At 38.5% G+C, this 26,593-nt stretch overlaps 1 protein-coding gene across 2 annotated transcripts in view; it reads left to right on the plus strand.

The window, feature by feature from the left end:
- The first annotated feature begins 169 nt into the window (after positions 1-169).
- Positions 170-26,593, plus strand: part of LOC113683947 (myoferlin) — a 31,435-nt gene continuing 5,011 nt past the window's right edge. Inside the window, exons 1-51 of one of the 2 annotated variants that reach the window (XM_089197322.1) lie at positions 170-283; positions 2,471-2,526; positions 2,804-2,895; positions 3,312-3,411; positions 3,849-4,024; positions 4,129-4,186; positions 4,809-4,940; positions 5,230-5,292; positions 5,764-5,814; positions 5,911-5,941; positions 6,327-6,388; positions 6,575-6,619; positions 6,985-7,035; positions 7,647-7,693; positions 8,011-8,093; positions 8,492-8,559; positions 8,876-8,938; positions 9,040-9,108; positions 9,544-9,587; positions 10,075-10,154; positions 10,270-10,370; positions 10,983-11,096; positions 11,531-11,630; positions 11,845-12,041; positions 12,663-12,775; positions 12,872-12,968; positions 13,198-13,344; positions 14,039-14,191; positions 14,753-14,902; positions 15,477-15,557; positions 15,979-16,058; positions 16,317-16,437; positions 16,508-16,613; positions 16,834-16,961; positions 17,942-18,136; positions 18,604-18,655; positions 18,773-18,850; positions 19,160-19,344; positions 19,978-20,127; positions 20,235-20,333; positions 21,401-21,565; positions 22,014-22,179; positions 22,429-22,577; positions 23,098-23,184; positions 23,535-23,630; positions 23,947-24,084; positions 24,496-24,618; positions 24,992-25,027; positions 25,268-25,359; positions 25,476-25,646; positions 26,050-26,207. In XM_089197322.1, the coding sequence (XP_089053448.1) occupies positions 193-283; positions 2,471-2,526; positions 2,804-2,895; positions 3,312-3,411; positions 3,849-4,024; positions 4,129-4,186; positions 4,809-4,940; positions 5,230-5,292; positions 5,764-5,814; positions 5,911-5,941; positions 6,327-6,388; positions 6,575-6,619; positions 6,985-7,035; positions 7,647-7,693; positions 8,011-8,093; positions 8,492-8,559; positions 8,876-8,938; positions 9,040-9,108; positions 9,544-9,587; positions 10,075-10,154; positions 10,270-10,370; positions 10,983-11,096; positions 11,531-11,630; positions 11,845-12,041; positions 12,663-12,775; positions 12,872-12,968; positions 13,198-13,344; positions 14,039-14,191; positions 14,753-14,902; positions 15,477-15,557; positions 15,979-16,058; positions 16,317-16,437; positions 16,508-16,613; positions 16,834-16,961; positions 17,942-18,136; positions 18,604-18,655; positions 18,773-18,850; positions 19,160-19,344; positions 19,978-20,127; positions 20,235-20,333; positions 21,401-21,565; positions 22,014-22,179; positions 22,429-22,577; positions 23,098-23,184; positions 23,535-23,630; positions 23,947-24,084; positions 24,496-24,618; positions 24,992-25,027; positions 25,268-25,359; positions 25,476-25,646; positions 26,050-26,207 (5,290 nt within the window). In that variant the 5' untranslated portion in view covers positions 170-192. The remainder of the gene's footprint in view (positions 284-2,470; positions 2,527-2,803; positions 2,896-3,311; positions 3,412-3,848; positions 4,025-4,128; positions 4,187-4,808; positions 4,941-5,229; positions 5,293-5,763; positions 5,815-5,910; positions 5,942-6,326; positions 6,389-6,574; positions 6,620-6,984; positions 7,036-7,646; positions 7,694-8,010; positions 8,094-8,491; positions 8,560-8,875; positions 8,939-9,039; positions 9,109-9,543; positions 9,588-10,074; positions 10,155-10,269; positions 10,371-10,982; positions 11,097-11,530; positions 11,631-11,844; positions 12,042-12,662; positions 12,776-12,871; positions 12,969-13,197; positions 13,345-14,038; positions 14,192-14,752; positions 14,903-15,476; positions 15,558-15,978; positions 16,059-16,316; positions 16,438-16,507; positions 16,614-16,833; positions 16,962-17,941; positions 18,137-18,603; positions 18,656-18,772; positions 18,851-19,159; positions 19,345-19,977; positions 20,128-20,234; positions 20,334-21,400; positions 21,566-22,013; positions 22,180-22,428; positions 22,578-23,097; positions 23,185-23,534; positions 23,631-23,946; positions 24,085-24,495; positions 24,619-24,991; positions 25,028-25,267; positions 25,360-25,475; positions 25,647-26,049; positions 26,208-26,593) is intronic. The other variant, XM_089197324.1, reaches the window with a different exon arrangement.

Consider the following 26,593-nt stretch of genomic DNA (forward strand, 5'->3'; position numbering starts at 1 on the left):
GTTTGCATTTCTTTGTATGTCGGAGCGTAAAGCTAATTGTTATGCAGAATGTTCTGTGAATGGGTGTGAGGCTGTCTGTGGAAGTCAACCGTAAAGATAGAAGCGTTCGTGGCACAGCTGAGTTGAAGGGTTTCACTTTCGTGATGGTTTAAGGTGTTCTTGGATTGCTGAACTAAAGAGCAGACCGGGAAAATGCTTAAAGTAACCGTCCAACGAGCCACTGACCTTCCAGACGTCGATAAATTTGGAAAGAGTGATCCATACGCCAAAGTTATCTTCCATGGTAAGTTTCAGTGCTTGATCAATTCGTTTGCATTCGTACATGTACAAGCCGATATATGTACAATTATGGCATGTTTATAAACTTCCACTCGTTTTCACGTAGTTTAGGCTCTTATTTCGCGGGCTGCGACCATTATTACTTAGAAAAGTTCAAAAAGTTTGACTTGTGTTAAAGGACACTAAAACTCCATTTTACTAGCTCTGCATAATTAGTGTTCATTATTATGCAGAATGTTCATGTAGAAATTTGCGTTCCAATATTCCAAGTTTCTGAGCGTTTAAATTTTGATCTTAGGTCATTTATTCTTTTTAATTTCTACCAAGATGAAGCAATCTAGTTTTAGATGAGCGATTTTGAGCATCTAACGAAATTTTTTGATTTGCTGTTTACAGTTTACAGGCTGTTTTTGAAAAATCAGTGAAGCATTTCAAACCGAAATTTAAATGTCGGCACTGCGCGCATGGACCTTTATCCCAGTGCTATTTAACAAACAATCTTGTATGCATAGTAACTCGCGTGAGCTACAAATTTCACCACGACATCTTAAAATAGGACAAATTTTCAATTTCCTTTTATCTATTGCACATTTAAAGTCAAGTAAAAATTGTGTTTGTAGCTTGAGGCAATCAGGTGGTTAAAGTGGATTTAGGAATTTTTTTTAGAAAGGACAATACACGATGTCAAGTTAATTTTAAGCATTGTTTATTTTGCAATACCATATTTTGAAAACTTATTTTCACTCTAAGATTTTCTGTTTCTTGTCAAGGCTTTCACTGTCCTAAGATGGCCGTTAGCGTCGGGCCACAAAGTGCAAGGATTTTTTTAATCTCCATTAAAGGCTCAGGAGTGTTTTCGTCTCGCTTCATTTCTCAAAGAAAAAAACCTTCGCCTTAGATAAAGACGGCTTTATCATTCAATATGAGCTTTCATTTTCTGAATGTCTGCTTTGAGTTTTTATGGAAATTATTAAAGAGATTTTGCAAAGAGGAAGCCATTGCATGGAATTTGGACAAGAGTTGAATTTACGCCCCGGGATATATTATGAAAATTAAGTTCTAGATTTGTTTTCTTGTAGAATTTTTTCGGAATGATTAACATTACAGGGCGTCTCTATAATCAAAATATTGGAATATCACGGAAAGTGCGACATAATTAGCAAAGTAAAAAAACTGAAAGCATGAGGCTGCCAACATATTAAACAACATACCCTAATAATTCGTTGTTCATTTTGAGCAAAGTGATTTGAATATGAATATTTTTAACTATCCGAGGGACATAAATAATTCTAGAATTTCCACTGAATCGAATGAAGTGGATAGAGAACAATTCGCCTACTTGTTTTCGGGTTTGAGTTAAGCTCATTAAAAATGCTTTAACTTTATCTATGCAAAGCTTCTCAAAAGTGAAGTCAGGGGCAATCAAGTTGGCAATTTATTTTCCCATTTTTGAACTCCAGTTGAAGCCTCTCGTGATTATATCACAGCTGACTAAATACCGCCTCGAAATTTCGCCGAAATTACAGGGCGTTGTTGCGGCAGTATAATTCTATATGGCTCGCCAAACATGACATTTTTGCATCATTTAATTCAGTGTTAGCCATTCGACTGAATAGTAGTCATACATGTGGAAAAAAATCATTCATGGCAGATTAATTTTGAAAATCTTTCATGTGGAAAATTTGTTAACGTCTTGAATTTTGAATGACATGCAACATCGTAGACGCGAGTGGGTGACGACCTGGAAACTAACATGCAGATATAAATAAAAGACAAACCGATTAAATAGTCATTGGCTACCTCTCTGATTACTTTATCTACGTGACTGTCTTTTTTGTTTTGTTTTGCTTTGTTTGGATTTCTCTCTATGTTTTATTGTTTCGTTCTGTTTGGGTTCTTTTCGTTTTGTTTTGTTTTGTTTGGTTTTTTTTTTGTTTTGTTTTTCTTCTGAGTGTTCATATTTATATAATAATAAGGCAGACCGAGTTACGTTCCGATATTAACACACAACATGATGTAACCAGAGGATTTTAAGTTATTAAGTTTACAGAGCTTAGCAAAAGTTCTGCACTTTCCATGCTGAATTTAAAGACAAGCAAGGGTTTATACAGGCGAAGAACCGCGTGCGATTTTTTGATTCAGTTGATTGCCATTTTTTTTAATTATTTCATGGATTTTTTTTAACCTGCAGGAGATGAAAAGAAAACTGATCATCAAGATAATACTTTAGATCCAGTCTGGAATAAGGTATACATACAACTGTAAAAGCATATTTAAAAAAAGACTTGCATGTAACACTCTTTTTACTTTTCACGAGTTGTCCATTAGTGTCAGTGTTTTGTCGAATATGGCATCAACAAACGTCAGTCATGAACGTAAATAGCCCCTATTTCGCATAGTATCCTCAGGCAAAGGTAAGAGAACATAACCAACAGTGACTAGTGGTACACAGTTGATAGTATGCTTTAAACACATCCAAACCCTTTTTGTGTTTTGAAATTAATGCGTGTTTCCTTGATTGCAGGATTTCCAGTGGGATCTTTCAGGCCAACCATTGTCCCCGGATGACAAGCTTTCTATCGAGGTCAAGGACTATGAGAAGCTATTGGCGAGAAAGTAAGACGGTTGAGCGTTTCATGAAGTACTTCAGTTTGGCAAGGGTTTAACCCATAAAGGTCCAACGTTGCATGTACTTCCTCTCCTTTTGATATGAAAAAAGTATATTCGGCATTTAACTCAGCTTCCCATTATTATCTGAATGGCAGAAAAAACACCTAAAGTTAAAGACTGCCTGTTTGACAGATTTTGCTTTCAGTTATCGGTACGAAGATTAAGGTACTAGCTATTAAGTACATTTATAACAATAAAGTTATAAAACAGCATGTATACCTCTGTCCTAGTATTTGCCAGAGAATAAATCATCTATTCTTTGGCCAAACTTTTAGTTTTCTTAATTTAATTTATTACATCAAGGAGAGGCTAGAGTATCTGAAATTATTTTGCTCCTTTCTTTTTTTTTCCAATCTCTTTAGGCTCCTTGGTAAAGTCGAAGTTCCTTTGGGAGAGCTGCTGGGAAACAATCAGATTGAAAGAACATATGATCTGGTTGATGGCAAGAACAATCCCACTTTGGTGAGCGAAAAAAAAAACCAACCTACGGTAATCACATTGTAGGCGCCGTTAAAAAAGTCACAGGCAACGGAAATTTGGAGGATATTTCTTGTCATGCAACTGTGCTGTCGACTTTCATGTCGAGCGCCTATAAAACCATCTGCAATGCAAATTGCAAGACAGGATATTTTTGGCTAAAAATACTAATTATTGTGTGCACAGTAATTAACACGTTTAACATTTCACCAAATTTAAGTAAAAAATACCTTTCTCGAATGTGGTAATATTCTATTTGTGATTGGTCTTAAAATCAATTTCTAATTCAACTACTGATTATCAATAACTAGCTTTCCTTTTCTCTTACATTTTAACTTAAGGCTTGAAGGAAACATGTGAATATGAAAAAAACTCATGGAAAATGCTAACACGGCTTTCTTTCGCGCGTTCTCCTTTTTTAGGGCAAAATTATGCTGAAGATTGAGTATTCTGCTCCCCCTGGGAGTGGTGGCGGTGACGCAGGAGGCGGGGAGGAAGAGGCTGGTGAAGAGGGTGATGAAGGTGATGAAGAGGACGAAGATGAAGAAGCAGGAGGCGACCCTGCACTTCCAGGACAGCCGAGAAAGAAGCGAAGGAGGTAGGGCGATGTTTCTATTGTTTGTAATTGAGCTTGAACGTTGTCGGTCTGAATTGGGAAGCTTACTACTCATCTTACTGTTTTCATACTTTTATTCATCCAAGGAAACCAACTAGCAGGGGAGGCAGAAGAGCTTGGTCAACAAAAGTGCAAGACTTCCAGGTATCCTCGTATGATTTGATTTAAATCTACAAACACAATTTTCTTCATTGTCCACGTAAGACACCTATCTATTAGTGGCTCGCTACCTTTCATTTACGCTTTGTACCTTGATAAGGAAACAACTTTCTTAGTCCGTTCGGGGAATCCCGAATTAGCGCTCACCCCTTGTCGACCAAAATTATAAATTAGTGCCCCCATCTGCTTTGAAAAGGCTCTCTCCTTCCCCCCTCCGAGAACTGAGACAACTGATTGTGAATCTTCATCCGGCCTTGCACGTTTACATCATACTTGTTTCAGTTTGAGAACAAGTAAACGTTGGATAAATTATTTCGAGCACCACCTGTGCTGCAAAACTATAGGATTAGCTCTTTTTAAATTGATACATAACTTATTTTGTTGTTCACACACAAATACTGTATCGCAAAGTACAAAGATTTCCGGCGACGAATCGGAAACAAAATGGATGAGCACCCCTCCCCCTTCCTTGATCATAAGGCTTACCCTCAGAATAGGCATCCTTGTCTTCTCCTAAATTTGAAATAAAAACCTCGGAGCTGATTAGAAGGTTTGCGATGTACCGTCTCTCGTTCTTTAAGTTAATTTATTTTATATTGTCACGTAGATCCGGATAAGGATTCTTGAAGGCCGCCAGTTGCCAGGCAGCAATATTCATCCAGTTGTTCGTGTGACTGTGAATGGTCAGCGGAGAGAAACAGCTGTGAAAAAATCCACAAACAAGCCCGTTTACAATCAGGTTTGGGGCAGTCAATTTGTCTGTTTATTGTTTATCTTTTTCTAAGACTGCGTATGTTCACATTTTCAAAACTACTTCTGGGCCTATTGACTCAAATACAAGCTTCATCTAAAACGTTGTCCGCGTTTTGAAGAGATTCATCAATTGTTACGAACTTGAAGGTCATGGTATCGGCTCCTGTATAATTTTGTACATCTTTTGTGATTCTTACCGTACTTTAACTAATTCCACTCCTAAAGGACGCAGTTTCGTCTCAATGTTTTAACAATGAATTGCTCGTCCATTTTAGACATTCTTCTTCAATTTCCATTTGTCGGAAGCGGAGCTGTTTGATGAACTGGTCACACTTGAGGTGGGTTTTGTTGTAATTTCTTAGGTATACAGCCAGTCAGTTAAGATTTGAAAACAATATTCTCTCACTCTGGGAGAGATGTCTGTATAACTGTTGTTCCATGTCGAGACCGAGGTACCGTCGGACGATGCCACTAATCGAGATTTAACTATGAAAGCTACTTGAAGTTTTTAAGGCAGCTAACCTCGGCTTGGTGAAGTATCAGAGAAAACCCGATCAACATATTTCGAGAGATTATGTTTCATTTCGACTGCCAAGGTACATCCATTGTAAAAAAAGGGCTTCAGTATCATACAGAACCCGCGTTAAGTTATTATAGCAAATTACCTTCGACCAATCAGAGCGCCTGAATCTCTGTACCGCCTATGCTCTGACACTTATTGAAGACGCCCTTCTTACTTCTACATGCATCAGTTTGGAACATGGTTCCGTTGTCATAGATATGATTCTAATGACAGATGTATTTTACAGGTCTTCAATTCACGAAAACTGCGCTCTGATTCACTGCTCGGTTATTTTGAGGTGCGTAGAACCTATTAGTCGATTGAATTGGTAGAGTTGAACAACTAATGATATTAGTACACCTCGTTAACATGGACATATACTTTTTATTCGCAGTGCGATATTGGTGGAATATACGAAATGAAAGGTAAGGTTTTGTATGCTTCTCGCGAAAATTGTCGAGGTGTAATTTTTGAAATTGCTATCCGTGTAACTCAAAAAGTTTTTCCACGTCACTCGTTTTATGCAGCAATTGCGAATAATATTTCTTTTCTTTTTTGGCAACAAAAGCCGCTCATGTGCATCAGGGCCGGACGGCTTTTCCAGACCGGCTCACGTGGACTCTCAGCTGTTCATATGCCTTGTATTTTTAAGACTCATTCCTCAGTCTACTGAAATATTCGTTTTGTTACAAAATCGAAAAACATGCACGTTTCTCAATGAGAAATTCTATTTCTCAAAGCTTAGAGTATTAAAAAGTAGACTTCAAAAACTTCAAGCCTTTTCTTACTTATGATGATTTTACAACTTAGGTCATTCTTTCATTCGCAAATGGGTCTTGTTGTCAGTACCAGCGGATAGAGATGAAGATGAGGTTTGATATTTCTATTAAAATGTATTTGCAATTAAATACGTGTCTCCTTTTATTCTGAGATAGAATGGAATCTAGTTATCGTGTGCTGAAGGTTATTGTCGAAAGGAGTGGAGCGTAGTGTAAGCTGCAGTTGACTCTTTGTAACCGACAAACATTCTTTCTTATTTGTTATTTTTAACGCAATAGGAGGAAGGAAAATCAAAGAAAACTCGAGGAGGAGATACACCGGCAGTAAGTACAATAACCGTTGAACTTGGGACTGATGCTATTGCTCCATGATCTTTGCCTGACAACAAATGACTTATGAAAATGTGGTCACTGTCTAAAATCTTCATATCGACGATTATTCGGCGTTCAATTTTTACAGATTTGATAGCCATCTTCAGTGTATGTATGTATTTGTGATATTTAGACAGGGTGGCTCAGTTCAGCTTAAAATCGGTTTGAATGGGGTCTGTGTAAACAATGACAAGGTCAGACCTTAACACCGGGAGATACGTTCCCTACTCTTTGCGAGAAGTGTGCGGTCTCAAAAAGAGTCTTGATCGATTTCTTGTGTTTTTATTAACTTCCCTCTACCATAACTTCATTTTCAGGGGTATTTGAAAGTCACTTCCATGGTCCTCGGACCCGGGGATGAACCGCCGGTGAGTATATTGAGTTGTGTCAACAATATTAATGTTTAGTGGGCGACAAAACAGGATCAAAGAGGGGTAGCAGTGGTGCCTAGAAGAAGGAATGATTTAAAAAAACAAGAACCTTGCAAGCCCTCAAAAGCCAGGATAAGGCTAGTACACCCTACTCCAAAAATGTGACTTTGCATAGGAAAACGCACCATGACGCTTTTCTGCTAAACAGCCAATAGTGTAAGGCATCCGTCAGCCGTCTGTTAGAGACCTATACTTCACAAAGCGTTTGAAGCGTAAATCTATCCGTTTCAAAAACGCTAACAACAATCCGTTAAAGTTGCTAGATGGGTAAAGTACCGTTCGGAACGTCAAGTATCCGTAAGGACACAAAGAGGCGTAATACATATCTTATCTAATGGGAGAAACAGCTCCGCTTAATACCACGACAGATTTGAACTAAGGCAAAAATAAGGCCCTTCAGTTAAGGCGCTGAAAAAAATCATTAAGAGAGATTCAAAGTTCTCCCAAACCAATTTCTAACTTCTTCTTTGTAATGAATTGCCAAGGATTGGTCCCGGAAATCGCTTTTATCTGATGCATAGAGGTAATGAGTTTGGTTCTCTCTTTAGGCTGCAGCAAATGCTCAACCCAAAGATATCGAGGATGATATTGAGTCGTAAGTATAATCGTCTCTTCATATTTCTCATAGCAATGGTACATCGAGATTTATCCGAACTTCACTGTTATTATTTACAGATCTGGATTTGTTCAGTACAATTTCTGTTTCATGAGGGCTTGATATAGGTTATGACACTTCTGACTCAGCACCTGGCAGTTATGATAATTGTTCATACAATATATTTTTGCTTTTTTTTCAATCACTCTGGCTGTAAATTTGTGCATTCAGTATTTCTCACTGTTCTTACCGAACTCACTCTGCAACGTGATATCTAATCTGACCTAGTCTTAGATCTGTTCCTGTTTTGGTTTCAGAAACCTTCTGACACCCGTAGGTGTAACTCGACAATCAGCCGTCTTTACTCTTAAAGTGTTTCATGCAGAAGATCTTCCACAAAGTAAGAGCTTACAACAAATCAATATCAGTATCTGAGCAAATGTGTACCTACCCCTCCCCTGACCCAACATTGACCATAACTTGTTATCAGTTGATTGTTGTTGGTTGGGGTGCAGTTCCCTCGACACTGACATTGACCGACATTCCGACTTTGATCGTTACTAAAAAACATCAATCATCACCAATTACAGTACACTACCTGACAACTTACCTTACGAACGCATATGTATAAACAGTACACAATACAAAATTTCACGCGGCAGGTGATTTAAAATTCGCGGTTACAGTACTTAACATTTGTTAGTGTATACCGCTGCTACTCCTTTGCTCTTCAAGACTCGCAGATTTCTATGAATTTATTTCTAAGTTTAACGCGACTTTTCTTGTGTTACTCTCCAGTGGACACAGGAATTGGGCAGAGCTTTAAGAAATTCTTCAGCTTTTTTTCAAGCGACGATGATAAAGAGGTTTGATGTTTAGCTTTCGCTAGGTAAAAAAAACTTGAACTTAAAAACCCTGTCTTTGCACTTTTTAAACCAGCATCACTGGCTAATTAGGCGGGATGTTTGCTGTGTCTGGACGACGTAATTCTAGTTTTTCTTTTTAACTGCCTAGTTTTTAAAGAGTCCGAGTCGTTTTTGTGTCGGTTTTTCCGGCCACTTTGATGATTTCTTGGTGAAATATAAAACACAAAGTTTGGCTAAGTTATGTGATAATGTACGAAATCACGGCTCTTGTCAAACTGAATGTCAATTGGTTTGTTTTTGACTTGTTCTTTTGCAGGAGGACAAAGGAAAGAAAGGCCTTGTGGATCCATACATGGAATTTAGCTTTTGTGGGAAGAAGGTAACAAAACCCTACCTCACACTGTGGTTGTAGTACAATTTCTGTCAACGCATGTCGATAAATGAAGATAACAATGGTTTTTATTTTTTATTTTTCATTAGGCAACGACGGGAATAAAATACCACGACAGTAATCCAGAATTCAAACAGTTTCTGAAGATCCCTCTCATGGTAAATACAGTCCTTTCAGGCCTCTCGTTTAAGTTACTTTTATAACTTTAATTCTGATACAACTCTAACAAGTTATTGCATCTTGTGGTTGTCTTCGAACCTGCTAGAACTAAGAAATTACAATTCTGATTACAAATTACAAATTCCATTCCTTTTGAAAAAGGATGTTATGCTAAGCTGCTAAACTTAAATCCTTATCGTCTAGAAAACAAAGGAAATTATTATTATTATTATTATCATCATCATCATCACTACTGGATTTGGGATGGCGTAAAGTAAAAGGGTTAATCTTTTCGCTTGATTCTCGCATGCATCCTTCTACAGTGTGTTCCGATCATATCTGATCTGTGACTCTTAGTTTACAAACGTCAATGTGGCATTGCTTCTTTTTCTGTTACTTTCGTATTAAATTTTATCTCTTTTTGAATGGCACAGCTCCCGTCCATGTGTGAGAGACTGAAACTGCAAGTGTTTGACTGGTAAGTTACAATAGTTTTGTAACATTTATAAGTCATATTTACCATCTAGATCCATTATTCGATAGTGTTCATGAAAATAGTTCGTATATTCAAACAATGCAGAAGTGTCGGGTGAAAATGCTGGAGGAATTTTCTTTATTATTCAGTCTCGGTACGTGCACTATGATTGGTCAGTTTAGTGGGCCCTTATTTCCCCGTTACGGTCAAATAAATTCAAAAATTAGTATGAATTCAAATCTTCCTCCTCTAACTGAACTTAGAGATATTATAATTATCGCGTACTATCCTCGTTTTTCAGTCCTTACTGTAAGTTAAGGGACCTCGTTTTTTCTAATCGGTCCGTAACTTTCAGTGCGGACCCCGAACTCGGTTAATAAGAGGTACATTTATTTACTTGTGTTAGATTGTACTGCTTTTGTTTTGTAGTTGTTGGTGTCTTTTGTGTATCCGCATGTTTATTAACATTTGTTATTCCGTTCCTCTTCAGGGACCGAGGTTCATCTGATGATTGTATCGGCACAGCATTTATCAACCTGTCGTCCATTGCCGGGCAAGGAGGTGATGAAGGTAAAGCTAAATATACAATGAGAATGATCCGATTAAATCGATCAAAATGTTACTCCGATTTTATTGTTTTTGCCTTAAACACCTTCTAAAACAAATGAGCTGTTTTAATTTTCAGGTTTCTTGCCTCAGTTTGGTCCGTGTTTTGTCAATTTCTATGGTTCCACTAGAGAGTTCACCAATTTGCCAGATGAACACGATGATCTAAACAAGGGAATTGTGAGTAAACTTAACGCACGGCAGTATTCTCTTACACAAGCTCGAGGTTCTGAGTCATTTGTTAAACTTTTGGTCAGCGCAGCTTATTTCAATTTACATTCGGCTTTTATAGGTGCATTTTAGCTTGGTCTTTGATTAGATTTTCCAAGCTTCATTCAATTTGGCCCGTATAACGTGAAGTGGCGTGCCAGCGATTTGGCCACCATACACGGTTTCAATAAGATTGCTCAGCTGATTATAGGATTCTCACGCTCCGATCGGTCGAGGTTACGTCATATCTCGTGACAATCACCTCGGCCAGGTGATTCTTTGAGGGGCACTGGATCTCAAAATGGCTGCATCGCGTTTTGTCAATACTGAGGAATATCGGAGACCTTTTAGATTACAATGGTTAAATTCATATATTGTTCTCTGCACTGTTAACTGTGAAGGACATTGTTCCTATTGGATTACCCCAAAACACCATACAACTTTAAAACTAATGTGCATAGCTCTCGACAGGTCTTTATAACTTGAGCTTGGCCTTATGGGTGCCTACAATTCTGGTTATGTTCACAGTAGTTGCAAAACAGCCAAGCGAACGACATTCATTTACCTGTATTTTTCTTTCAGGGTGAAGGTGTGGCATATCGTGGACGAGTTCTTGTTGAGCTAACAACGACTCTTAACGAAGATCTTAAGCAACCGATAGGCGTGCTGGCCAATGAAGACATCATTGCCGCTCAGGTAAGATCAACCTAACTTGATGAAGTCATATGAGATACTGTAAGCTGGCTATATAACTATGGGGGGCCGGAGATAAATGTTCCTATATAAGTATCTGCGGAGTGTACTACTTCTTCTTGTGCCACTGAATGTTAAATATCTACACCGTATTCTGCTTTTCACCAGTCCATGAACGACTTCCTTCACTTTACATATTTGACTTACCTGACTAAAGAAGGTCAAATTTGCCGGTTTATCGGCCATGAATAGTCTATGTTGTCGTCACTCATGCCCGATTTTTGTGAAGCAGGTGCACGGGTTGCCCCACCCACTTTTGATAATTGTTAGTAGCAGGTTTCTAAGGATTGTTTCCATACAGAGTTGGGTCAAATCTAAACGTTCATCATGTATATTACGTTTGATAGCTACTCATATGAACGACTTTTCTCTTCCAGCCCTTCCTGAGACGTGAAAGGTACAAGCTGTTTGTCTGTTTCTACGAAGCACTAATGGTCTCTGAGACAGATGGGCCTGTAGAATTTGAAGTCAGCATCGGTACGTAACTGCGAAAATTAAACTGAATTTTTTAATAAAATTGCGAGGAGATCATGATGTGCCCTTTCTATAATGGTATCCACGAGGAAACTGTTCCTGGCAGAGGCACCTAAAAAAAAAAAAGGGGGGGGGGAGGGGAGGATGTAGACGGACGTAACAAGTTTCTAAAAATCTATCGATAGAAAGAGTTTTCTTTTGATATCACGTCCAATAGGAAACAACGGAAACAAATTTGATGAGTCAGTGGCTGCGTGTAACACACCGTCCTGCAATGCTGTTTACGACGGTTGTCATTACTATTACCTCCCTTGGGGACATGAGAAGCCTTGTGTATGCGTGGAATGCTCCTGGGAGGATATTGCCTTTAGACTTGAACCGGTCAACATTCTCTCCAAGTTGGTAGAGCGGCTGGTAAGTGAGAAAATTGTGTATCGAGCGACTGTAGACTATGGCCAGTAATTTATATGGCAAACTATAAGGAAGAAGGCTAGCAAAAAATCGTCAACGAGAGGACATTGTATGAACATTTATCAAATTCTAAATGAAGTGAAATAAATTGAGGGAAAATCATTTTGAGGTCTTTGTTTAAACTTTGTTTGAAACATAATAAATGGAAGTGATTTTGTTTAAGAAATCTAGCCTGCGTTTGAATTTTCACTTCATTAATTTCTAAGGAAGAAGTAACGTTAGTTGAGATGAGCATTACGTTTTATTTTATTGCATGAAAAAGGCGCTTTTTAGCGTTCATCGATTGTTTAAATTTGACCCCTTCACTCCCAAGATCTCTTTAGCAATTCTTACTTTCTGCCATAGATTCTTATGATGTTAGTTCAGAGAATTAGGTGTTGGATCAACTCAAAATCCTCCAACTGATATTGTACCTCATCCTTGTCACTTGTCTGCTTGAAATTGAATTGATATTATAAGGAGGAATTCTGTCTTAGTCACTTGTGGGAGTTAAAGGTTTAAAAATAATGCTTACTCTTGTCCTGAGCAAACCTCACCGACTCTGATATTGTGTTTTAATCTCAGCGAGAATCCGTATCACGTCTGAAACAAGCAGCTGAACAGTCCAAAGTTAGTGACGACCCAAAAATAAAGGATATGTTGTCTTCCCTGTTGGACAACATGGCCCGGGACTGCAGGTAACGTGAACAATTACAACACAGCGTTGAATTTAAAAGATGAGAATATCACAAAAAGGGTAATGCCATACTGATAGCTGTGCCGCTTTCCTTTAGAACGGAGCACTCTCGTTTTAAGGAAGAAATTCCCAATCTTCCCGGAAAACGAAACAGTTTGGACAACAAGCTCCATCAAATGAGAGTTGACGAATTTGTAAGTACAGTGTAACTTTGCAAAGTAATCCACAGATCATAATTTCAGATCAGAATTTTCAACACTGCTTTTTGCCAACTCGACTTTTATTAAAGCAATTCGTACGAAGAAACAGAAAAAAATTGACTAACATTATTGGAGTTTAGAATACTACCGTGGTTATGATTGTGATGAATCCTTTTGTTTGGCATTTGTTGTCAACTGAAAAATCACCATTGTTGTTTTCAAGATGTTCTTGTTGGATGATATTGGTGCTCTGCAGTGGAAATTAGCACCACCTTTGGAGGGTGAAGAGGAAAAGGAGGAGGTGGACTTCAAAGAGATGTTCTCCGAGCTCGACGGCTTTGTACAGCGCCTTGAAGACTTAAAAATTGAGGTAACCCGCGTCATCTATTAAATTTCAATTTGTTTGCATGCGTGCCCTACGGAAAATGAAGTGGAAAATTTCATCACGCTGTATCAAAAGTCTTAGACGACACAGACCATCCTTTTATGTTGCTGAGCGGGTAACCATCTGTGTTGAAGGCGCTTAGCGAACTTTGAGGTAACATTCTGCCAACGAAACTTGGTCTAAATGTAAAGTTCAATGCAGAAACCACCCCCTCCCTACCCTACCCTCCCCCCCCCTCCTCATTTGTACTTCTGGGTGGAGAGTAGTTTTTGTGAGAGTTATCTGTCTTGCTGAAGACCGTGTCTAAGACATTTGGCTACAATTAACATTTAACACCCCTCCTCTTTCGCACATTGCGTATAAATTATTTCTTACCACATTAGCTTTAAATTAGATAAGTAGCTCGAAATAAATAGCCTATTATTAAACTTGTGACCCTGAAGAGTTTTCGGTCATTTCGCCACAAAGTCCCTTGCTACAAAGTCATTTCGCTTCAACAGCATTTCGATTAAAGTAGAGCCGCTACAAATCATAACTCCTTCGACCCAGTACAGTCTAGCGTGCTAAACTGCTCATGATAACCATGTGTGTTCGAGCCAACAAATGTTCCGTGAAATACCACAAATACAGCAATACGTTAGTCACCATTAATTTTTTTTAACCTTAAATTTTCTTGTAGCCTCAAGTGAGTTTACCGGACGTTATCATATGGATGATCAGTGGTGACAAACGAGTGTCGTACTACAGAATGCCATCTCATTTACTGTTGTTCTCTGAGACTGAAGCAGCATGTGGAAAATTCTGTGGAAAAACAATCGAGATTCCCATGAAGGTAAGTTCATTGAGAAACTCGTGTTTATCACTAGCCAAGATTATTTAGAGTCCGTCTATCAATGACACATAAAAAGGAAGGAGGATCAGCGCTGTAGGGTCGCATTATTTTCATTCTTCCTTGCATTCTGTTCACATAGCTTCCTAATTATGTTCTCATTTAGAAAATCACCCAGAGCGCGCACGAACGCAAGGGAGCGGGAAGGGGTTTTTTTATGTCTCCCGTTGCTGGGTAATACATAATAATGCTTGCGCATGCTCCTTCGCCATAAAAGTTTAAACAAAACAAGAGTCATGGACAGATTACCCTTTGTTACAAAGTGCCTCGCAGATTATTTTATTTTTGTTTTTCTTTTATTGCCTTGGCTTGGTATGGCTAAACAACCTCTTTTCGGCTGCCTGACCTGTATTATGCTTTTGCAAGTAGTGAGAAAGAGCTGGTTGTAACATCTCCATACAAATTATACCAACCGATTGGCTTCCCTTTTCGTCCTTGTCGTTTCGTTCGATCGGCACTAAGCCACCGCTCACTCAAAACTGCTCTTCGCTTTTTTGTCTTTAGTATCCAGGCAAGAAAGGACAAGACGTCGAGGAACACCCAGAACTTCCAGCCAAATTACGCGTGGAGATGTGGCTTGGACTGGAAAAGCAACAGCAGTACTGGACTGCACGACCCAAAACTGAGGGGGATTTCTGTGTATTTGCCGAGACGGTAGGTTATTTAAGACCAATAATGATTTTGAGCGAGACCCTACAGGTATATGCAGGTGGCTCGGAAATCAAACGTTGTCCTGTATCACGTTCTTGCTTAGCAATAGACCCTTCCACAAGAGAGGCTAAAAATGAAACTATGAAGATATAAAACTACACTGTAAATATGTATCATTGCCTACATAAGCATCGTCAGTTTGATGATCTTTCAAAATGCTATGAACCAGCTGTTATTTCAGTCAAGACAAAGGAAATTTTGATTTTAAAAGTAGTGCAGACATTTTTATGTGTTTAATTATGGTTGCAGTTATTTAAAAGCCTTCAACACGGACCTTGTACTTCATGCTGAAAGGATATTTCATTTCAGTCGCCAATTTCGACAAAGTTCCATTACAGTATGGGGTGAAGCTTAAATAAGATTTAAGTGAAATGTAAGCTCAGAGTTTGTATGAAATTCACCCCAAAGTGCCGATGATTAGAGAATCCAAAAGATAAATTGATTCATAAATGTAGATATGTTAACAAGCACAACTACACCCTAATTTAGTTACATATTTTTATTTTCTGAAAATCAGTACGAAAATGAGGTGAAGATTATCAGCAAGTGGACCAACAATAAGCTGACTCGTCCTCGGTTCTCTGATGCATCTGGTGACGTAAGTACAATGTTATTTACCTTGATAATCGCTTTTCTTCCCCAGCAGAATTAATTGTTCTTTGTAATCATTTTCTCAAATACTCGACTCAATAGTAATCTTTCTGGACTTTTCAGCTCTAGTATATGATCATCTGCCCCTCAAAGGCTGAATGGCATGAGGGTAAATGTTCACGGGTTGTTTTCTTTGCTATTATTATTATTATTATTATTATTATTATTATTATTATCATTATTATTTTGTTTAACCTTTAGATGCAAAACAGAAGTAAAAAGCGTGTGAGAGGACGGACAAGGTTCTCGCTTCGCGTGACTGCTCATTTACGAGCAAATCCCTTGGGCAAGGTCAAAACGTGCGCCTGCCCTTTGAGCATATTTTTCATTGGGATGACTCATAAAGTCTTTTTATGTCTTCTTTCCAGTTGGAACTACCCCAAGACAAGTTTTTTCCACCTGAAGGCTGGAAATTTGAAGGTGGTTGGCAAAAGAAGCCTGAGCTCAGGTACAAAAATAATGGAATCAACGTTTCTTTAACTTTGTTGAATAATTAAGAAGATTTTTTTACCGAACATAACGATGACAGAAGTTCAAAAAGATGAATACTTTCACAATGGAATTGTCCTCTGTCTGTTTTTGTTCATGAAATCGTCAACCACTGGTTTCGAGACGGGAAACGTCGTTGCATTTGCACTCCGAGCTACTAATAAGTTTTACTTTGCTCCTAAAATGATACTAAAGTTCAGTTTTGCTTTTCGTTCAGTTTGTTCCACGATCCTGATGAAGGGCATAAAGAATATTTGGTAGATATCTTTGAGAATCAAGCCAGAAGTTTTCCCGGTGGCGACTTCAAACCAGCCGGAGAAAATAACTGGACTGATGCGGTAAGAACCTTCCTTTTGTCTAATTTCACCTGCCTGATAAATTCTCCACTGACTCGTTCTTTTTAAATAGAACGGAGAAGAGGTTCCAGGTCCCTCTGCTCAAAAAGCTCCTCCCGGTTGGGCGTGGAAGTCAAAGGACTGGGAAGTGGACAAAAACAGAGCTGTCGATGGAGACGGTAGGTTACAAAGAAATGAAATACGAACTAGTGACTAAAGAGAATCTATGTAGATGAAAAGAGGATATATTTCATTGCCTCACTTGGATATGAATCTCATCTTCGAAATATGACTTCAGATTCTGTTTTTGAAATACGGGTAGATGGTTTCGTATCACTTCATGAATACTCTAAAATAATTTTGTGTTTATTGTAAGGATATATTTACCCTTGATTTTAGGCTGGGAATATTCTGTTAACCCAACGTATGGAATTTATGGGCCAGTCATGAAGGCTTACCACATGTCTAGGAGAAGAAGACTTGTGCGATTGAGGGAGCTAGTGGATGCAAATTCCACCAAGAAACAGGTAAAGTTCTTAAAGAGAAATATAAATGGTTTCCTAAAATAATGAACCTCTCAATTGAGACCTCATTTCATAGCCGCCATCAAAGTTGAATGTCGAGAATATCCATAATTGCATCGCTTTTTCTTTGCTTCGCCGCAAAATAATTTCTGGCCACAATTTTTTTTTGGCCCACAAAAAGCTACATTACCCTTTTAACCAATGAGATAAAAAGTAAAATGCTCGCGATTAAGTAGTCACTCGCGTTTTTTCCTGGGCTCCAATGTTAGTCTGCTTGTTTTTACTTCGAATTCTCGTTAGCGCGTTTCGGAACATTACCCTGGCAGCAGGGTAACGCAGCTAGAGGGGAGAATCGAAAAAAGGGTTGACAGGGCGTTGTGATAATTTTGGTTTAAGTTTTGCGACGCGTTACGGATATGTGATGTTTACTACGCTTTCTGTCTAACCCTTTAACTCCCGGAAGTGTTTAACATGTAACCTCTCCCTATAATATCCATACATTACTCAGCAAACAGGTAATGAGAGTCATCGAACTTATCAGGTACAAGTTGTTACCTTGATCTAACACCAAATTCTTTTAACTTATTTACAAGGAAAGGCGTAGCAGCTAGAGAGGAGAATCGACAATCAGATCTTGGGAGTTTAAGGATTATAAAAATTATATTTTATGTTGCCGTGCTTCTGTTCAGTTAGAGATCACAGATGCATGCGGTAGGAAAAAAGTGGCACACAAGGCGCAGCCCAGTGTGTCACTGATGTTCTTACCGCACTATGACCTCTTCTGTTATCCATTACTGGACATGGAAACATGACAATATTTATTCTATTTGTTTTACATGATAAAAAGAAAAATGTTGCTATTGGTTTCGTCATCTGCACCGTATGCGTCTGTCCTCCGATAGATCCAATCAAAATGCGTATACAATTCAGCTTATCATATGATTCATGTTGGTTAATTCTTCTCGATCCAATCTTCTCTCTAGGATCAATTACAGAAGCTTTTGGCAGAGGGCTGGGGTTACGCTCCGTTGTTCAATAAGAAATTTCACGCCAAGGAGAAAAAGCTAGATTTTGTGCGTAGAAGACGCTGGCTGTTGAAGATAGTACCAAGCGCAGGGAAGATTGATGGATTCTCTTGCAAGCTGCCACCAATTCTGCGAATCCAGCTCAAATCTAAGGTAAGTCCTACAGATGAACCCTGCTGCAAGGTTTGGTTCCCATTGGTACCGCAATGGTTTATAGTCATAAGGTTCTAATGATCTAGTGGGGACGTACGAGAAGCCTGTAATAGCTTCTTGACCGACGTAGAGGCCTTCGCCGCAGTCACCAGCGGCAACTTACTGGAGCCAGGAAATTCATTGGTTAAAATGCGAGGAATGGATAACTTTCCTTATCATATGAAACTGTTTGGCCTTATGCGCAGTTATTGGATAACATTAGTAAAAAAAATCGCCATATGAGAACAGAACGTGATGATGCGGGCAGGGCTGGAAAAAAAGCCGCACATTCCCGCGAAGATGAAAGGAAAAAGCGAGAAAAAGAAGGAGCGATGGTCTTGTATTGAAATGCTTTTCTTTCCTTTTCTAAATTCATTGGAAAATATGATTGTCATTATATTAAATGTGTTGACAATTTAATGTTGCAGGACAAAGAAAGTGCGTTGTGCATATCTCCAAGGATGTTTGTAACTTTTGCCAGTAAGTAGTCCCGCGATTTCTTCCTTATATTTACGTTTTTATTATCTATTATCTATTATTACCGATATCTTTCGGACGAACTTTGAAAAACCGTATCAACTTTCTTTTTCACAACAGAGCCACACAAGTATCAACTGTGGGTGTATCTTTACCAAGCACGAGACCTTATCGCCAAAGATGAAAATGGAATGAATGGTATGTTGGTTCATTTCGTACACGCAGTGGTCTTTCTTTGCTGTTATTATTTTTAACTCATGGAAATGAAAATTACTTCAATATATTATTTTGCCATTTTTTGTTCATTAAGTAAGAGGAAGGAAGAATAGCCAATACTGGGTTCTTTAAGAACATGTTCCCTGACACCATGGAGAGCTGTTCATAGCCATAATCACAATTCTTTCCCCACAATATTTTAGCGCAAAGAAAACTACAGTAGAACTGCATGAAAAGGAAACTGCGTCAATAAACCTAATTCGTAACGCACTTTTTCCTATTTCATTTCAGATCCTTACGCAAGAGTTGCCTTTGGTAACCAAAGTCAAATAACGAACATTATCAGCAAAACTCCTTGTCCAACCTGGGATCAAACATTGATTTTTATGAACATGGAAATCAGCGAAGATCCTGAGAACCTCAAGCGAAATCCTCCCAGTGTGGTCGTGGAATTGTTTGACCATGACACGGGCATGGTACGATCAGTTGTGAACTAAAACAGTTTTAAGATACCGTTCAGTTGTCAAGTAGTTGGCAGCTTAATCGGGAATTCAAGGATCACTTGAAGTATAAAATTGTCGTCAAAGTGCTCTTGATATTGGAACCGTACCGTTAAGCAGAAACCGAATCATTTCGGTGTAAAATCTGCGTTCGATCTGGTTCAATACCTCAGTAGCTCTTTCACAGTTCTCTTGATAAACCGCTGTAAAATGCATTAGAACTTAGCACATGAAAGCAAATTGACCTACAAGGCGAACGATACGGTTTGAAAGGGAAAAATCATAAATTTTCCATTAAAAAATAAATGTCATCAAAATTCTTGGGGCTGCTCCTCACAACAGGAAAAGTGCCTTTAAAAGAATCTTCGATCTGGGTCAAACGTTTTTACCAAATGTTTATATCATTTTGTGAATAGTGCCAAGACGGCTTGCAGCTAACACTAGAAAAAAGATTTCTTTTTTCAACAAGCCCTACTTAAGGAAATCTTAAGGCACACTAATTGTCTGAAATAACAATGTAAGTTTTGACTTCGCTCATATGACCGGCCCTTGCAGTTTACAGCTTGAAATTTGATTAGTTGAAGACCATTCTCCTTCACAATTTTTTAGGGAAAAGATGATTTCCTTGGTCGCTGTATGTTGACTCCAAAAATTCGACTCAAGGGACTCGAAGAACCAGAAGCCAAGTTACTGTGGCACAAGGTGATGCGTGGAGATCACGATGGGGGCGAGATGCTCGCTGAATGCGAGCTGTTTATGGTAAGTGTTTAAATCGTCAGGTCTCATTTCCATTATTATGCAGGAGCATCGACATTCAATTTATGAAAGTAAACAAGGAGGTGTAAGTTGAGTGATTATTTTTCTAGGATGAGGGAGCAAAGTTGCCACTCCCACCCCCTATGCGTGATGGTGTGTACCCTGTAAGGAGCAAGGTGCGGCCCGTCGTTCAGAAGACAGCTGTGGAGGTAAGATGTGATGATCTTCAGCTAATCGGAAATGTTCTTTAGGTGCACTGGCCTACAAAAGAGTACGCCCATACTGATTTCTTATCAAATACAATGTATGAAAAGCAGATTTGAACTACGGAATAAAAATGTTGATCGAAGAGATTTTATGTCAGTCAGAAGCCCTACTCTAAACTTAAGTCGTGTTTGGAAGCGAACAAAGTAGGTATTTCTTAGGTGTACGAGACCCGTGCGATGGATTCACCTTACTTGAATCACTGTTTACTCGACTTAACGATCAGAAAATTGCTTTTAATTGTGTTGAAATTTTCAAAGGCCGTGAGAAGCGACTGCATGCTTGTAACCAATCAAAATTGAGACAGTGACACATGTTTAAAAAATTTCAATATTTAAAATAAAACTCTTTCTCTTCTCTTATATAGATTTTGACTAAGTACTGATTAAACTTTTCCAAAAACTGGTTTTGTGGCGCTGAAAACAATTTTTTATATTTCAGTAAATGGAAAACTGTTCAGAGATCGCTTATTTCCAATGTACCGTAAAAACCCGCAGATAAGCCGCACCCGAAAATAAGCTGCACCCTGAATTTAGCAGCTCAAATTTTTGAAAAAAAAGTATTTTGAAAGAAATCAAAAGAAATCCAAAGTCGAGCTTTGAGAAGTCTTCTTCATCTACAGTTCATCGAACGTAAACTCACGATTAACGGAAAATACTTCAAAGTCTTACCCACAATTTTAGCACTTTTATATAATGAACATCGTTTTTACCAACTTTGACATATGATTGATCTTTTTCTGGTATTTATTGACAGGAATTTCTTCATTCAACACAGTTTTTCCATAGATTTTTGCATTACAACAAGAACGTGAGCGGAAGATTCGAAGCTTAGTAACCAGGCATTGGATCGGACGCGAGTGAAAACATTCACGGCACCTTTTTCAAATGTTCCCGCAGAAAAGCCGCACCCCCAATTTCAAGCCACGATTTTTGGAAAAAAGGTGCGGCTTATCTGCGGGTTTTTATGTAATTGATTATGTATCCTTACGTAATTGATTATTTATCCTTAGGTTCTTTGTTGGGGCGTAAGGAACATGAAGAAATTTCAGTTGACCAAAGTAACATCACCCTCGATCGAGTTCGAATGCATGGGTTCGGTGATTGAGTCACCTGTTCTTGAGAACACAAAGAAAATGCCGAACTTTGGAGAACCAGTATTAGAGAGAAAGATTCTGGTAAGTCTCTTACATCAGTGGCAATCAGGCTGTTTGTATGTCTCTCTTTCTCTCTTTCTCTCTTTCTCTCTTTCTCTCTTTCTCTCTTTCTCTCTTTCTCTCTTTCTCTCTTTCTCTCTTTCTCTCTTTCTCTCTTTCTCTCTTTCTCTCTTTCTCTCTTTCTCTCTTTCTCTCTTTCTCTCTTTCTCTCTTTCTCTCTTTCTCTCTTTCTCTCTTTCTCTCTTTCTCTCTTTCTCTCTTTCTCTCTTTCTCTCTTTCTCTCTTTCTCTCTTTCTCTCTTTCTCTCTGTCTCTCTGTCTCTTTCCCGTATTCACTTCCACACCGTCAAAGTGTGTTCAGTTAAACACATTATTCTTGTTGAGCTGAATAAGTAAAGCTAATTCCTGGTTAACATCACCTAAAACTTGCAATGATGGAAGTGTCTGATAAACTTTGCAATCTGTCGTAGAATTTACCAGTGGAGGACTTGTACTCGCCACCAATCAACATTCGAGTCAGAGACAACCGACAATTTGGTCGAAAACCGTTGGTTGGTATCCACTCAGTCAAGTCTCTCTCGGCATTTAAGTGTAAGCTGCCGTCACAGACTGCTGCAGACGATTCGGAAGTGGATGGTACGTCATTACAATTTCCTTGTTCTCGTCACTATTATAGTTTCAATAATCGTCATTACTTCTGGGTCGCAAATAGTTTTCTTTTAAAATATTCTTTCGTTAAACGTAGGCATCTTAGGAAATGTTTAGAGAACAGTATGGAGAATATGCATACTGATGTTAGGGTATAAAGGATTAAAGATGAAGTCTTTGTTTAGCCTGCATTGCGTCTCGCTGTCTCTTTAAAAAGTACCCTATGGGCTGTGACAGACCGCAGTCTTGTGTTCAATCTTGCAGAAGTGCTTGTGGATTTAACTGATGCCCCACCCCCTGAAAAGAAAGTTTGGCCTGAGAAAAGGGAAGAAGCTCCACCGCCTGAAAAAAAGTCGAAGGGAAAAGGAAAGGAAAAGAGGATGATCGTAAGCGGCAAAAGTTTTTTGTAGACCCAATTGCAAAACACTTTTTTTAAAGAATACTTCATCTTAAGGAAACGAATAAGCCGATGTAAAGAGTGTTTTGATTTAAGAAATGATTCTGGCGTTTAAGACTGTACTTTTTCTAAGGCACTTGAGTCCCTGATGAAGACTTGCGTGCGTATACATGAAAATTTATGTATAGCAGTAATGGTCCAAGTTAATCATATGAAATATCTCTAAATCTATTACTGACTGTAGAGCGCCTTTCAATTGATTATTATAAAGCCAAAACCAAAGGGGTTACGACGACCAATCAGAGCAGAGAAAAATATAACGGGCAGCCAATGGGATCTTGAATTCAGAACGAGCTATTGATCGTTAAGTAAAGATTACATGCTCTTTCTATTCTGATTGGTTAAGGAAATGACGCATTTTTCTCGACCAATCACAAGGTAAATAAGAACAGAATACTTACGACCTAGAGAAAATTGCCATATAAATATACCTGATATTCTTCATACAGGATCCCGACAGGTTTGACTGGTGGTCCAAGTACTTCGCCTCTTTGCAAGGGGCTGGAGCAGGAGCAAAAATATCTAAAGGAGAAAAGGTGCGAGGTTGTTTGTTATTTTAAATAGCTAATAGCTAATCATTTGCCTGCGTTTTAAATCATTTGCTCTATTAATTGCGTGATTCAGCGAAGAGTTCGCTTTAGCACAGAGGTACAGGGATAGAACAAAGAAGCGCGGAATCCAGGGTTTTGGGGATGGATTCCTTATAGGGAATCGCACTATATTTTTGGCCTTCGCGAATGAAAAGGCTACTAACAGATTTCTTTACTTGCATGATTTGCTGCTAAGTTTGCCATTCAACTGTCGTCTTAAGTGATACTCGGATTGCTAATAAAGAGACTGAAAAATTAGATAACTAAATATGGAAATTACCACTCTCTTTGTGTAGCTTGTTGGAATGTTTACGACAGACAAAGAAGGAGACAAAGCCAGCTTTACCGAACATACAAGGAAATACTTGTCCAGGGGATATGACACAATCAAGGTAAAAATTTCAACTTTGTTTGATGGCTGTTTGGTGGGTTTTTAAGTTTACCTTAAGTGTTAACTGGCCAGAAATTGTAAAGAAAGAAAACACAATCATATCGCAAGAAATAACGAATCGCACACACAGTTTCAAGGCCTGTTCAATTTTACCGTAGATTTCTTCTGATATCTTCTTTCTGAGAGAGAGAGAGAAAAAAAAAACTCAAGTGATAGTCTTCTCAAAACAACCCATAGCATTTTTGAAATAGCTCCACCTCGATAAATTGGTGAATGACCCACAACAATTCATAACTGTTCTCTGGGTTTTTGTCCAGGTGTATCACAAAGAGCTTGAAAAAGTCCCAGAATTCCAAGGCTTCAGCGACTTCCTTGCAACCTTTCCACTTCGTCGTGGAAAGACAAAGTCTCACAAGGATGATGACGAAGACGAAGGATCGGTTGGTGAATTCAAGGTGCGAAAAAACCTAGATAAGCTAAAGCAGCTTGCATTCCTTCCCTTCTAGTAGACTTATCCCTAAAGTGAATCAAAGAGGTGTGCAATGGGCTATTTCCAAATAACCTTTTGCCTCTTTTTCAAAATGAGCCCTGGTACTCAAACATTTGTTTGGAAACGAGTTTAATTTACATGTGAATGAAAACTTACAATCACATGAAAGGATGAGCACTAAGACTCGCTTTCAAAATGAGGCCAAAGGTAATTCAGAAATGGCCTCTTTATGTCTAACCTGAATAAGAAGACGCAAGCTTTTAAACTCAGTTAGTTACGAACGGTAATGATGTAAAATTATTTCAGGACTCTTAAGGCTTAAAGTTACAATAATACAGACTTGCATGTAAATCTTCTTCATGGTCTATTTCTTTAGGGAACTTTCCGTATTTACCCTATTCCTGATGAGATGTCGGATACAGATCTTCCTGAAACAATGCTCACTAACCTTCCCAGCAGCTTACCAATCGAGTGCACAATTCGAGTGTACGTTGTTCTGGTAAGTTCGCACCCATCTATTTTCAGTAAACTTCGAGTTCTAGTCGATATAATGGTCTGACGAAGGGCTAGCGCTCGAAAACCAGGTATAGAAATTGTACAGTGGCCAATTTGCATGGACAATTCATTTGATGAAACTAAACTATCTCGTTATACCCCTCCCACTGACGCAGCACCTCAGTTTCTTTTACTCCCTTTGGTGAAAAGTATTTGGTTTGGTTGAGTTTATGTGCTCTTCGCAAAAAAACGAAACAGTCATTCATCTTTGCTTTTTCGGTATTTTCATTTTTTGTTCCTTTGGATCAGCTGTACGTTGTTTTCTGCAGTACATCAATTGTAAAAACAGCTTAAAATTTCGATTTTTTTCCACATAGGCTACTGATCTCCAGCCCCAAGATCCAAGTGGATTGGTGAGTGTTACTGTTGTTGCTTTTGCTGGTGTTGTTGTTTTTGTTATTGTTCTTGTTGTTGCATTGTTATTTTTGTTTTCGTCGTGGTCGTCGTTGTCAAGGCTCATGCTGACAAATTTTCCACAGTATTGTGAGTACGTTTTTTTTTTTTTTGTATGTATCCTTTTACTAGGTTTGGATTTACAACTATAACAAGTGGTATTTAATTCATATACTTTTTGTTTTTTTTAACCCTGGTAGGCTGACCCTTATCTCATTGTGTCCCTTGGAAAGAAGAAATATGACGATCAAGAAGACTTCAAACCAAATACGCTCAACCCGGTGTTTGGAAAGTAAGTTGTTGCATGTCACAAATTGCAGTCCTCAGATTCATGCACTGCTTTCAACATGCATCACTGGTAAGCTTCGTTGTAAATACCAATGATCTTGTTCTTTTTCCTTATCGTAGGATGTTCGAATTCAAAACTTCCATCCCTCAGGAAAAAGATCTAAAAATCCAAGTGATGGACTACGACTACCTCAGCAGGGACGATTTGATCGGTGAAACGGTGGTCGACTTGGAACAGAGGCTGTTGACTCGCTTCCATGCAAAGTGTGGTTTACACAAGACATACTTCGTGTAAGTTTGCAGATCTTAACTAACTTCATGCATCATTTCTTTTCAAATAAAAATCATAAGCACTTGAGGATTTTAAAGGTAGTTTCTAGGGGAAACGTTTAAAAAGTTGCAGAAAATCGACACAGAACAATTGAGCTATCTTAGCGCGTTAGTTTGCCTTTATTCTTGTAGAGCGAAAAAAGCTTAAGACTAATAGGAGTTAATTACTTTTATATGCTTCTTTGTGATACGTCACAGTTAACCAAAAACGAAATCTTAAGCAAAGCTGTGCTCCAAGATCATTTAAACGCTTTTTTCACCTGAGAGAAATGCTCGAAAGTAATTGTTGAGTCATTGCTTTTGATTCACTTTCACTTTCATTTTATTACATTTACTTAACGGTTGGCGTTTGTTTCTCTTTTAGGTCTGGGCCCAACGCTTGGCGCCATCCTGAGAAGCCATTCAGTATCCTTACGAGGTACTGCGAGACTGCCATGAAGTCCTTCAACTTCTTCCCTGGCAAAAATCAGAATCCTGACAGGATCATAATTGGAGACAGAGAATATACCTTGAGCCAATTCGGTAAGAAAGCATTATTTTCATTTGACATAACCTTGACTTTGGGCTTGGAAAATATTTGACTGAATTAACGTAGAATCCGAAATCCAGAATTCAACCCTTTGACTCCCACAAGTGATCAAGAGAGAGTTTCTTCTTACACTATCAAGAAAATATCAAGATAATCGACGAGAAAAAAATAACAGTTAGGGGATTATTGGTTGATCTAATACCGAATTTTTCGAACTATATAACATTATCGTGGCAGACCGTAGGAGGAATTACTACTGAGATCTTAAGAGCAAAAGAGTTAAGAAGAGATCCTCACCTGTCTGAATAAACATTTGATAAGAATATACATCATAAACAAAAATAAACTATCGGAGTTCAGCGTTAAAGGGGAGGTATCC

Source organism: Pocillopora damicornis, chromosome 2, assembly GCF_964200805.1.
Source record: "Pocillopora damicornis chromosome 2, jaPocDami1.2, whole genome shotgun sequence".
NCBI lineage: Eukaryota > Metazoa > Cnidaria > Anthozoa > Scleractinia > Pocilloporidae > Pocillopora > Pocillopora damicornis.